The 12,979-nt window shown below is 41.1% G+C and overlaps 1 protein-coding gene across 1 annotated transcript; it reads right to left on the bottom strand.

The window, feature by feature from the left end:
- Nucleotides 1-1,237: 1,237 nt before the first annotated feature.
- clu (clusterin) lies at nucleotides 1,238-12,713 on the bottom strand. The gene is made up of 10 exons (XM_041958940.1): nucleotides 12,592-12,713; nucleotides 8,096-8,264; nucleotides 7,693-7,841; nucleotides 7,179-7,349; nucleotides 6,181-6,351; nucleotides 5,719-5,932; nucleotides 4,858-4,998; nucleotides 3,366-3,586; nucleotides 3,020-3,210; nucleotides 1,238-2,002 (listed from the first exon to the last, which is right to left on the bottom strand). Exons 2-10 carry the CDS (start codon nucleotides 8,211-8,213, stop codon nucleotides 1,990-1,992), a joined length of 1,389 nt encoding a protein of 462 aa, XP_041814874.1. The 5' UTR covers nucleotides 8,214-8,264; nucleotides 12,592-12,713; the 3' UTR covers nucleotides 1,238-1,989.
- Nucleotides 12,714-12,979: the final 266 nt, after the last annotated feature.

Here is a 12,979-nt window from a genome sequence, read left to right as displayed (position 1 = left end):
AAAACCCTGTTAAAAACCTTCATGTGGGATTGACTTATGTTTGCTAGCACAATAGCTCCCCTTCTTCCCTAAACCCAAAAGGCAATCCAGGCAGGCAGAAGCAATCAGTCGTTAACGAAGTCTTTGATGGGATTTTGAATGCTATTTGCTCCCGGATCTGTGTTGTATATTGTATATGATAAACACTTTTGGACTCATATGTAAATTTGCATTAATTGCTGACTAACGGCGAAAGAATATTCTATTTAATTCCTTCTCTCTTGGCTGTGGGATCCTAGATGTTTAACTGCATGGATGTACTGTATCTCTGCAGAGTCAACTAGCAGCTGTGTGATTTTTACACAAAAATAAAAACGGCACAATATTTTAAACGCTGCTGTCTTTACTGACGTCTTCACCGCTTGTTAAAGGGTCCGAAAACGTGCTTCCTCACTCACGCACGACTTTCTGCTCAAGTTTTGGATAATTTTGGATGAAGTGGATCAGGCTAAACTGAAAAAAGAGACATTTTCATCTGAATCTCATGACAGTCGCAGGTTATTTGCTTATATCCACACAATCCTGATGACACGCATTAGCGTTTGAGCTTTTGAGTTTTTGATGTTTAATTTTTTTACTAACTTGAACTTTGATTTTTGCTTATTTAATGCTCATTCGAAAAGTTTTCAGGAGCTTTTTGAACAGCACAACACAAAAAGTCATTCATTAAAAAGAAATAATTCATGCATTTTTTAGTTAAGTAAATTTTGTGTGCAATCTTTAATATCTCCAGTAGCAATTAGTAGTGAAAATAAGAACGTTATATACTTGTGATATGAAAGTATGTAATTATTGATGAAATCCTTTGAACTACCTAAAGCAAAACCCAAACCAGAGACGAATTCAGTACCACAGTGACAGAAGAAAGCAGCAGCTGCAGCGTGTCAGCTAATAATAGTTACTAATGATCTCAAATATAAACAAACCAATCAGGATACACTCGAGCTCAATTTGCAGCAGCATCACAAAGGATTAAATACTTCTGTTTTGAAAACCCCAAACATTTAAAGCAAGCACTTCTTTGTTATTGTGTGTAGATTTATTAAAAAGTAATTGAAATCCACTTTTTATCACATGATAAACTGCAAAAAAATCAAGGGATTTGAATATTTATATTGTACAATCAATCCAAAAGTGTCTCAGAAGAGCACTTGAGCTCTTAAATACTTGAAAATATTTCTAAGTGCAGCATAAATTCAGAAAAACTCAACAGAAATGAGAAAGACTCTGAATGGATTTAAGCAGGTTTTATTAGATCTCCATGTATTGCTTCATTGCTAAGCTGCTGTACAGCGGAGCTGAAAGAAATCCTGAACGTCAACTATTAAAATATTTTCACTTTCTCGACTCTTAACCTCTCCAGTTTAACTCCAGCAAATCAACCACTTCAACCGACTCAGACGAGATCCGTAGAAGGGACCTCCAGGTCATTAAAGTCACTGAAACAGCCTGAATTAACGTCCTCTAAACTTGAGCTTCCTGCAAATCTTTGTTTTATTGAACCGTTGTGGAGAAAATATCAGTTAAAACTTAATGTGCTAGAAAGCCTGAATGCAGAGAATTAACTGTTTCAGAGTCAGTTACATCAATTTCATCAATCAAGCGTGAATCATGTAGGCGCTGTGGCACCTGTTTGCAAAGCCCAGCTCACATAGAGTATAAGACCTTATGATGGAGGCGCTACAGACATGAGCAGGCCTGTTATCTACATCTACTGAATATCTCCTCTTACAGCAGGACAAAGAGTTCTAATGTAACGATATAAATCTCTGAGGTTAAACTGTGTCGTTTGCAAAAGCAGGACTTTATTCAGATTCACATCAGAATCAGTGGGTTGGCTTCAGGGGATTTTCCAGGTGTGTTAGTCGTCTGGGTTTCAGGTGTGATGAATCCAGAACGTTCTCTTGGCAGCTGACAGTGCTTGTTGGGGCGCCAATCCAACTGGGAGCTTTATTTGACAATACTGGAAAAACAAAGACAAGGAGAGCGGACATTGTCAGGACAGCAGGAGACCAAAGAGACCTAAATGGACACGGCTGACTTTAAAATGTCCTCTCTTGACTTTGGAAACAATGACAAAAAAAAGATTAAATTCAAAGCCTCTTCGCTCAAAGATGAGACAATTAAAATGTCCAAAATGTAAATTTCTGTTGCTATTTACTGTTTTTACTGGGGTCTAGGACATTTTTGACATTTTGAGGCTTCAGATCTAAAATACAAATCACACAAAGGTCTCAAATAATTTAGTCAAGTGAATGTCTAAGAAATATTTATTTACAAAATCATTAGAAACTTGTCAATTGTACAATACTTCTCTCTGAAATGTGGATTAAAAGCTGAAAGTCCCTCAAAATGTGCCTCGAATTTGTACAAATCTAAAAATATTAAGAACAGTAAATCTGCTTTTGTCCTAGCAGTATCTAGCAAATGAAAGATTCTGTCAGGATAAAAATAAATCGTAGGTAACCTCAAGGACGTGGCAGTTCAATCAGGACACGTAAACAAGCTACAAGAAAACAAACCAAACTTGATGGTTCAAGCTTAACAAATCCTTTAAATTAGCTTTCTCACGATATGTGTGTGGTAAATATGAACCTACAGCTAGCGGCTGGTTAGCTTAGCCTAGCACATGGACTAGAAACTGGAAACGCATAGCCTGCATCTCTCAGATGCTAACAGTCACTGGAGCAGTTGCTAGGCAACCACCAGATGAGTTTAAAAGCTTTTGTACGGATTAAAAAATCAAGCAGTAGTGACTTTAGGGCTGATTTTATTAGCTTTGGCCAGACTAGCTAGCTGTTTTTCCTGTTTCCAGTCTCTATGCTAAGCTAAGCTAACCAGCTGCTGGCTGTTGCTTCATATTTATGGTTCAGACATGAGTGTGGCATCAATCGTCTCATCGAACTCTCAGCAAGAAAGCAAATAAAACTCTAAAAATTTTGGTTATTATTTCTCCTGCTTGTAGCGCTGTTGCACTCACACGCTGGTTTCCTTGTAGCGGTCCAGAGCCTCCTGGGCCACCACCTCGGAGAACTTGGGGTCGGTCCAGGGGATGTTGCCCGGCACGCTGAAGTTCATGGATGGCGAGTCAAAGAGCTGCACGGACACCTTGGTGTCTTCAGGCTGCTCCTCCTCCCCGGCTGTCTTCTCCTCGGTGTCCTTGCCGATCACCTGCAGCACAGGGAGGCGTTCATCAGCGAACAGAGTAAACACATCTGCCTTTCCATACCAGTCTTTTCAGCTTACAAGGCGGCGGTCAAGCTAAGCACTTCGAACCAACACAAGCAGATGGAGAGCGGATGAGTTCAGCGAGCAGGTCTACGTACCGTCTGAACCCGGAAGAAGTCGTCTTTGGTGTTGTTGGCCAGAGTCGACACCCAGCCGAACTGTGAGTTGAGCAGGTCCAGGATGGCGGAGGTGTTGAACATCTGCTCCTCGAACCTCTTCAGGAGGCTGTTGTACTGCTGAGTGAAACGCTCGGCCATGGCCAGCGCCTTCTCCAGCTCCTCCTTCAGCGGGCCCTCCAGAGGCTTCTTCCCGGAGCAGTCTGTGGAGGAACACCATCATCAAGGCGCTCGAGCGAGGTGAGAAACATGTACTGACCACACTGGACTTCAATCAATTAGAGGACACTACATTTGTTTTGCTGCCTGATTTTTATGACAAACCAGGTATTGAATGACAATTCAAAGGGGTCGCTGACGCCGATGAACCTGAATCTGTAGCTCCTGTCGGCTTTACAGAGCAACTTTACTGTTTAACTTCACTCTCTCTGCTCTCATAGTGTCATTTTCGGATGCAGCATGCTGCCGATTTCAGAGAAAAAGCTCTAAAAACCAACTGTACACTACCTGCTCAGCAAACAGACAGACAAAGTTGGGGAACACAGTGAAGCATTTAGCAGCTAAAGAGCCAGATGTTTCCCTCAGGAGGTGGTGGAGAGCAAAAATGGAGCTAAAAAAGCGTAATACTTAAATTACACTTATCATCTGACCAGAAATGAGCCAAAATAATGTTGCTCTGTAACTGCTGGATGTGTAAATAATCAACTGCTTGCTAACAAGTTCATTAGATAGACTTAAAAAGTGATGATATGTCAAAATTGTGCCCCAAAGTGGCCAAAAAATCATTTATTACAGGTTTAACATTTACCCATGAGCTGCAACATCCACCTGATTGGCCTCAGTTTACAGTGTTTCTGACAATGTTTTATAATGTCATAGAAGAAAAAACCTTCTTCCTGATAAACATACTGTTAGTTTTCAATCAGGGGACAAGAAGAATAGACACAAAGTGCGCCAGCTGCATGATATTACCTAAAATCTAAAGATAGATTTTAGGCTATAGTGTTCATCCCTCTGAGTGTGAAATCAATATGAACCTCTTTGTGTTTTCCAAATGTCTCAGTGATTCACATGTAGATGAAACATTTCCTGCTCACCGCAGAGGAACAAAAGCATCGTCAACACGAAGGGAATAGATTACATAATTAAATGACGCTCTCTGCCTCCGCTGCCATTCAGTTGAAGCCCTTCCTGTTTCCTGCATTAACATAAATCCTAATTGTGTTGCTCTAATAAAAACATCTCTGGATCATCACTCAGCTCCTGCTGGTTTCCTGCAGGAGGAAGCTGCGTGAACGGACACAGCCGGGCCTCAGCGAACCCACTTAACATTTTCAATGGTTATTATTATTGTTTCATGACATCTTTAATCTCATGTATTCTCCCTCAGTATTGCGCTTTATTAGTTTGTTTCTGCTGCCTATACGTTCCACATTTTCTAACTTATTAGCTTTCTAACTCTAACTCCACTTACCAATATGCTGGATGTCTTTGCATTTCTGACACTCTTCGCGGAACTTGAGGCAACCGGCTGAGTTGCGGCGAATCTCTCTGCAGGTCATCCTGCCATTGCCAAACGGTTTGGTGATGACCACGTCCTCATTAACGCTTCCGTCTGCAACCAGACACAAACACACAGCGTGGAAATGTCCATTCGCAACCTTGACGTGTATTCTTAGTTTACATGTCTGGTTTGAAACTGACAGAAAACTGCAGGGATCACTCACAGATCCACTTGTTTCAAATCTTCAACTCAAATGTTCTAATCCTAATTGTGATTTCTGGTCACGTGACTACACATGTGGATACACGCCGAGCCTGGTGCAGATGCAGATGACAAAGCAACAATATAAAACTGTTGTTAACACTCTCTGAACATTAGAATCAAACCAGTTATCCGACATGTGAGTCTAGAGAAGTTCCCAAACTTTCTCCTATTTGGACCAGTGTGGGGGATTTAGTGACATCTGGTGGTGAATCTGCAGATTGCAGCCAACTGAACACCAGTCACCTCAACCTCCCCTGCAGTGGCTGCTAAAAATGCAAAAGACGCTCTATAAAGCCAGTGTTTCTGTCATTTGTCCCTTCTGGGCTACTGCAAAACATGCTGGTGCAACATGGTGGACTGATAATCAGTCCTGAATTTCAGTCAGAAGGGAATTAAAATAGACTCTGAGTTTGAATGCACCTGTAAAAAAGCCACAGTATGCTAGAGTAGATTTTTCTCATGTTTCAGTCTCGTGTGAGTCCAGCTTCCTGCAAACCCTCCAACAGCTCCCTGCACATCAGCAGAGAGTAAAGAGGGCATTTGAGTGGACTATGCGAGGAAGCGTACCCTCATTGGGAGGTGTGTCCGCGTCGATGTCCATCATGGAGCCCATGGAACTGAAGAAGTTCCTGCCCATGCCCGTCATGGGGGAGAACAAGCTCTGGAAGCTGTGGAAAGGATCGTGGAAGAGAGAGCGAATGCTTCTGCTGCGGCGAGTGTACGGGCCGAGGAAACTGGGGAGGAAGAACACTGGAGGGTTGTAGTGCACGTGATCGGCCACCTGAGAAACAGGGACGACACGGAGACGGAGCTGCTGACGTTTCATCTGGAAGTGTCACTTTCTTTAACTCATGCAAACAATGGCTGTGATTCAAGATCCTAAATCAAGGACTCGCTCTGAAGCTTTGCTCTGAGACTTGTGTGTGAAGCTCTGCTGGTAAATCTCAGTAACTCCCATCTCTCCTCTAATTCAAAGCTTGCAATGGAATTAATAGATTTTTAAAGCTTTGCTGTGGTTTTACACGGTACCTTCATGCTGTCTGAGAAGATGCTGTCCACACCGTCGGCCATCTCCGTGTATTTGTCCTCCAGGTTCCTGAACTCTTTGCTCTGTCTTTGTCCCTCCTGCTCCAGGACGTCTATCTTCTCCCCGTTGATCCAGATGGAGAAGGGGGACGTTCTGTTCAGCACCTCCTCCAGCTGCAGGTCAAAGAATTTCAAATCAAACCTAAACATCTATACTTTTTGGCTCTGTACCTCATCAGAGGTAGAAATGTCTTTTTGTTGCTGATACTGATCTTTTCTGGAGTATTTGTGCCACAAAGTTACATGTCACTGAAAATCCAGTTTGCTGTTTTAAAGTATTTTATGCTTGTCTTTTATTTGAATCCAAAGATATAACTCATAATCAGTGGTGAAGGAAGTACTCAGATCCTTTACTTAGGTAAAAGTACAAATACCACCACTGTAAAAAAATACCAATATCATTATTGTTACTCATGCACTCATGTAAAAGCAGGATTTTGCTGCTGCAGTTGGTTGAGGTGGAACTAACTGGGCTTCAACTGATTATTATTTTCATTATTATTTTCTCCATTAACTGATTTGTAAAAACTCTGATAATAGTGAGAAACACCTTCACAAGTACACAGAGCCTTCGTCCAAACCTCAAAATTATTAAAACTAATTAAAAGTGATGGCAGTAATTCAAAACAAAAGCAGAAAATCCTCAAATGTTTTTAAAAACCAAAATAATTCAATTAATTAATTAATTAATTAATTAATTAATTAATTCAGTTCAATTAATCGACTAAGTGTTTCAGTTCTTGTGCATTTTCATTCATTCTGTGGGCATAAATCCTAATTTGTAAAGTTTTTCCCTTTGAATTGGAGTGAAGTAGGGGTAGAAAGTGGCATGAAAGGAAAGTAACCAAGTAGTACTTGAGTAAAAGTACTTAGATAGATTCCACCACTGATTACAGTTAACATATTTGTGGATACAGAGCATCCACATGTGATGGTCTGACCTGGCGTCCCACCAGTCCGGATCCACTGCTGCAGGTTCGGGAGTAGTATTTAACGCAGGTGCTCTTCAGACAAGGCTTACACTCCTCCCACAGAGTCTTCATGGTCTCATTGCAGACCTCCTCCTCCTGCTCCAGCTTGGCCTCCACCTCCTGAGCCGTACGCAGCGCATCCTGTAGTTCAACAACAGAGATTTCCAGAGGGGAGTGGCATTAGTGACCGCTGCTGGTTGTTAGCGTTGAATCGAGTTTCCTTCAGGATCAAATGTGACAAAAAGTTTGAGATTCTGCAGGTTAAGAAGATAATTCTACATATTTTGCTTTTGTTTGTTTTAAGATTGCCTTTAATATAGTTTTAATATAGTTGCTGTTGTCAGAGCTCAAAAAACAATAACCTTTAAAAAATCTGCAATATGTTTAAGATAATATAAGATTACATGTATGAAAAAGGAATTGTTAGTCAATCGTTCTGTAGTATAAAGAAACGCTGTCTGATTCTGGCAGTATCATCAGGCACCTCCTTTTGCTCCTTGGTCTTCTCCAGGGCATCCAAAAACCTCTTGTGGTCCTCTGAAGATTTCTGCATCACACTCTTCATCTCCTTCACCCCGTTAACGGCGTTCTCAATCTGTTTGTCCAGATATTTCTCCCCCTGGAGGGAGATCTCTGCAACAAGAGACGCATTGCGCATTCACTGCTTCTGATTTTAGCTGTTTTCACAGCGACACGAATGGAATGACTAATAAATGGTGATCACAGCATTTAAAAAATACACAGAAAAGTCCCAAAAGCAGCTTGTTTTTGAAGAAGCAAATCTTGTTTTACTGTGAAATACAATAAGATAATTAAAAAAAAAATGAAAAAAGCACAAACACAACAGTATTTTTTTTGCAATGTGGGTGAAACGCTGTGAAACTTACGAGTAAGTTCTTCCTGTGATGGAAGAAGGATGCAGTCGACTGAGGCCAGAAGCAGGGCCATCACAGCCAGAGTCTTCAACCCCTTCTTCTTCTTCATCATCATCATCATCATTAACATCCTCTCTGACTCTCACGGGGCCAGCAGGCAATGATGAGAAAATAAAAAAACCTGTGAGGAAAAACATCAGACATGAATGTGTAATGTTGTTGTAATGCCCCGTTATGTCCACTAGATGGCGACACAAGCTGCAGAGAAACCAGAGAGCTACGCAGTAGAAAATGACCGTGCTTGTTCAGCAGTTTTCCACCCTGACACAGCATTACATAAAAATATCCGCACAGATCAATACTGATAAATAATTCAAAGTGATGCCTGCTGACTGCATTTTCCCCGTCTCCAGTTTCATTCACTAAACCACCAGCAAGGACATTAAGACCAAACTGGCCTCAGATCAGTGTTTCCTGTGACTTTGACCAACTTTGCCTTTCAAAAGTATTACGTAAAGAGAACAGCAGGCCCTTTCTCTGTTCGCCCATTTCTTTCTGCTGCCTGTGTGGTCACAGCTTCGACAGAGAGTGATACACCGCTGACACACACACACACACACACGCACACACACACACACGCACACACACACACACAAGATAAAGACAGAGGGAGAAATTCATCAGAGAGATGGACTGGCTGTCTCGCTACTCTGTGCAGCTTTTCCCAGGCAGTCTTAATCTCCCTCTCTCTCTGTGAGTCTCTGCTGATCGTTTCTGCAGCCGTGATGATGAGGAGAATGGGTGAATAACGAACAGCTCATACTCTACGGCCAAACGCCGTACCCCCAACCGAGCATATGGACGCCTGAAAATTCTCATTTCAAAATCATGAGCATTAATCTGCCGCAACAACAGTCTCCACTGTTCTGGTTTCAGGCTTTCCACCAGGTTTTGGAGCCGGGCTGCAGGGATTTGTTCCCATTCAGCCAAAGGAGATTCTGGTTTAAAAACCCTGGCTCCCGGTCTGCTTTCCAGTTCACCTTTGAGGGGTTGGATGAAGTCAAGGTGCCGTGTAGGACAGTGAAGGTCTTCTCAAGAAAACATTTCTCCATGGACCTCACTTTGCCCATGGTGGCCCAAACAGAGCGTGAAGTGCAATAACTGATTTTTTTTGGCCACTTGGGGGCAGCAGAAAGGAGCTACAAACACAACACAGACATAGTATCAAGATTAAGCTGATATGATGAACTTGTTAGCAAACACTATAATTTTTCACTCTCCTTTTAGCTCTGTTTTTGGTCTCCTCCAACTCCAGAGGGATATATCTGGCCGTTTAGCTGCTAAATACTACACTATAGTGAACCAAAACTTTCAGGCTGGAAAACAAAAGTCACGACCTGAAAGATGCTAAAACACTCTGCAAGCTGAGGGGAACTGCTGTCAGGTGAGATTTTCCTCCACCAAGGAGGTTTTTGGTCCGATTTGGTTTTAGCTTTAAGCACAATTAGCCGTGAGTGTCCACATACTTTAGTCATATAATGTTATAGTTAAGTCATTTTATTATATCATTCCAGCTAAGAGAGATACTGACCCATAAATTGCTATTTGCTGTATTTACTGTCTGACCGTGAAATGTCCTGAAAACAAAATGTGTCTTATGCAAGTTGTTCTTTTGGATGTGAAAGCACTTGTTCATCCTGCTCAGTGATGTTTGCACAGTCACCTGCTCGCCCACAATCCACTGTTCCTATGGAAACAAGCACAGTACAGTATGCACAGTGTGTTGTTTTTGCACCACATTTGGCATAAAGCTGCCCAGGAGACAGTAAAAGATTAATTACCTAATTAATATTCGTTATTTGACCTCTCAAAAAACAAACTCCACTTTCTCTCCATATGGTCAGGGCTGCACCTTTAAGTCAAGTATGTTTTGAATTTTGGGTTTGAACAATATGTTTTCTCACCTTTGAGATAAAGCTAGTTGCAACTTCTGTTCTGCGCATTGAATGCTACAGAGTTTCCAGTGTACCTCTCTGAATCTCTGTGCTTTTTACAGTGGAAAAAGTCAAAAACTGCTCCAAACCCAGCAGGACCAGACACCCACCTGGGGGCTAAAAAATGTCCCACTTTCTCCTCCCTGTATGAGCTCACGTGTTCACGAGTTTAACACGTACAGTGCAGCAAAAAAAAAAAAACGCAGCCGATTAAACAATGAGGTCATTATTCATGTGGCAATGAAGCCATCGCTTAATTACAGCATGCCAGTTACTGGAAGGTCTGTAAACAGGGACGGCCTCCTTCCAGTGAGACCTTTATAGTGAGGAGAAAGCCGAATGAGTAAGTCTTGACGTGCGCAGAGGGGAAAGAATGAGCAACGCATGAGAGGAGAGAAAAAAACAGACAAAGCCCGAGAAAGTCAAACAGATGAAGAGGAGAACTCATTTACAACGCAGAGGTCACGCTACACTGTTTGCTGAGTAGCAGCTGCAGGGATCCTGGTTATACAACCGAAAGAATGCAAAGCCACCAACCATCCTCGGGTCCAGATGTTGTCTCCGAGGCCTTCCAGAAAGTTCAGCCTCAGCTTCATCGAGTGAAATACGAGCATTTGTCCACTGTGAGTTTAAACAGGCGGACACATTCGCATCAGATGCTGCGTTCAAGTCCATCTCTGAAACTATTTTATTTTACAATGCATAATATTACATATATCACTAGAAAGTAATATTTACATCATATTGCTATGATTGTATTTTTAGATATCATATCCTACATGATGATTTTCTTCTATTTTTCATATCACTGTAATGTTACTGTATAGTGTGAGTATATTACACATAGCACACATATATTATGTATTGGAGATGGACTAATTAATTGGACCGATATCTTTTATTTGGAGATAATTGCCATCGGTCGTTGCTACTGTGTGCACTATTTATTTTTTTGATCTGCTGTTGCTGAATGCACTAAAACTCATAGTCTATGATTACCCGTGGACATTTATTTTGTTGGTTTTTGTGTTTTATCAGATGCTAGAAAACAACAACATTATATCAGCTGCTCTCTAAATATCAGCATCAGCCAAAAAACCCATATCTGCCGACCACTATGACACATAACACTGTATACTTTAATTTGCAGCTGAAACATTTTGTTGAATTGTTGGATTCATCAGCCAGGACTTTAAATAACCGATTTATCATGCCAGCCATTTTTAGCTAAAAATGTAAAAACTTGGTTCCAGTTCCCTGTTTTCTTAGTGTCGTCACCTCGGTAGCAGTGATGGACGTTTTATAATAATACCTGACCTTTTATACACCAAAACAATGAATCAATTAATTGTGAAATAATCAGTGGATTAATCAGTAATGAAAATGGTCATTAGTCAGAACCAAACTCCAATATATTATTATATGTTATATATGTATAGCTCATATGTCATGGCACTAATGGGTTTCTTTACGCATATATTTGCACAATTCACTGATACAGTCTGATTATATTGCATTGTATACATCTTTTTAATTATAAGAGCTCTAATTTCTGTAATTTATTTCATTTAATTTAAGCAGCTCTTTATCTGTTACCTCTTCGTCTGTATCTGTAACATATGAATTTTCCTCCAGGGTCTTATTGCAGCAACATTTATAGCTACGTCATCTGAAAACACCTGCTGATGCTTGATTTCACCACTGATCAATTCTCCCTCTGCCTCAGTCTCACTCTCTCTGCACAGACGACTTCCCCGATGGTATAATAAGAATTAACTCATTAACTAATGTGGATCATCTGGGCCCCATTTACAACAAATGGGACACTGGCACACGTGGCCTCATTTTGGCCTCATTTGAAGTGTTTGGGAATGTCTGCACCCAAAGGATTCACTTGTCATATGATTATGAAGAAATCAGGGTCAGCTCTAAACTAGAAAATGTACAAAAAAGAAGAAACATATACATTCTGTGTCCATACTGGCACATAGCTGTTACACATGTATAAAATCTACCTGCGTGCATCCTCTATACCTTCACTCCAAGGTTCATCATCAAATTGCATGTTTCTGCCTCTGTTTTGCCGTTAGTATTGTTTGATGGGTGTGCCTAAGTTCATAGCCTGAAGTGTATTAAAGTGAACCAACCACACTATGATGTCATCTACCCTAATCCAGTTGTTTTGATCCAAAGATGGAGGTCACACCCATGAGTAAGCAATGCAAACAGCAGTCAGCCAGTCAGCCGTGAAGTCTGTACAAGGAAAAACAACTGAACGCACCACAATAACAAAAAAATGCATATAAAATCAAGATCCGTTATGCATCTGAAATACAGTGAGAAATGTTTCCAATCTGACATTTCATAAACTAAACCTAGAAAATGCAGCTGTATGTTATTCTCTTTTCCAATCTAATTCATCATAATAACAGTTATCACAGCTGGGATACAAAGAGACCGTTTGAGCATCATCGAGCTGCAGGATTTAACAAAATAAAAGCCCGTCTGACTCACCTCCGTCAGGTTCCTCTGACTCCAGACCGTCTGAAGCTGCTCCGGTGTCTCTGCTGCTTGTATTTATACCAGCGGATAACCGGGACGGTGCAGACATGTGATTCACTGACCAGGCATGCCGCCCGCCGCCGCTACTGTCAAGCTGCAGCAATGCAAAAGCCCATTTCCTGTATTGCACTTCAAAATAAATCATTATATGACAAAACAATCTTCCCCCCCTTGTGTGTCCCTTAAAGCCCTTAAAGCTTAAAGCCCTTAAAGCTTGTAAAGTTATCAAAGGAATAGCTTCACATTTTGGAGAATAAGTTTTTTGCGTCTATCTGTTGTATACTTAAGGTGCTGTTTAGCTTAGCTTTGCAGAAAATAGAAAAAAAAACAGCCAACCTCT

This window comes from Chelmon rostratus, chromosome 18 (assembly GCF_017976325.1).
Source record: "Chelmon rostratus isolate fCheRos1 chromosome 18, fCheRos1.pri, whole genome shotgun sequence".
In the NCBI taxonomy this organism is placed as follows: Eukaryota; Metazoa; Chordata; class Actinopteri; order Chaetodontiformes; family Chaetodontidae; genus Chelmon; species Chelmon rostratus.
This window is presented reverse-complemented; position numbering and strand designations above follow the sequence as displayed.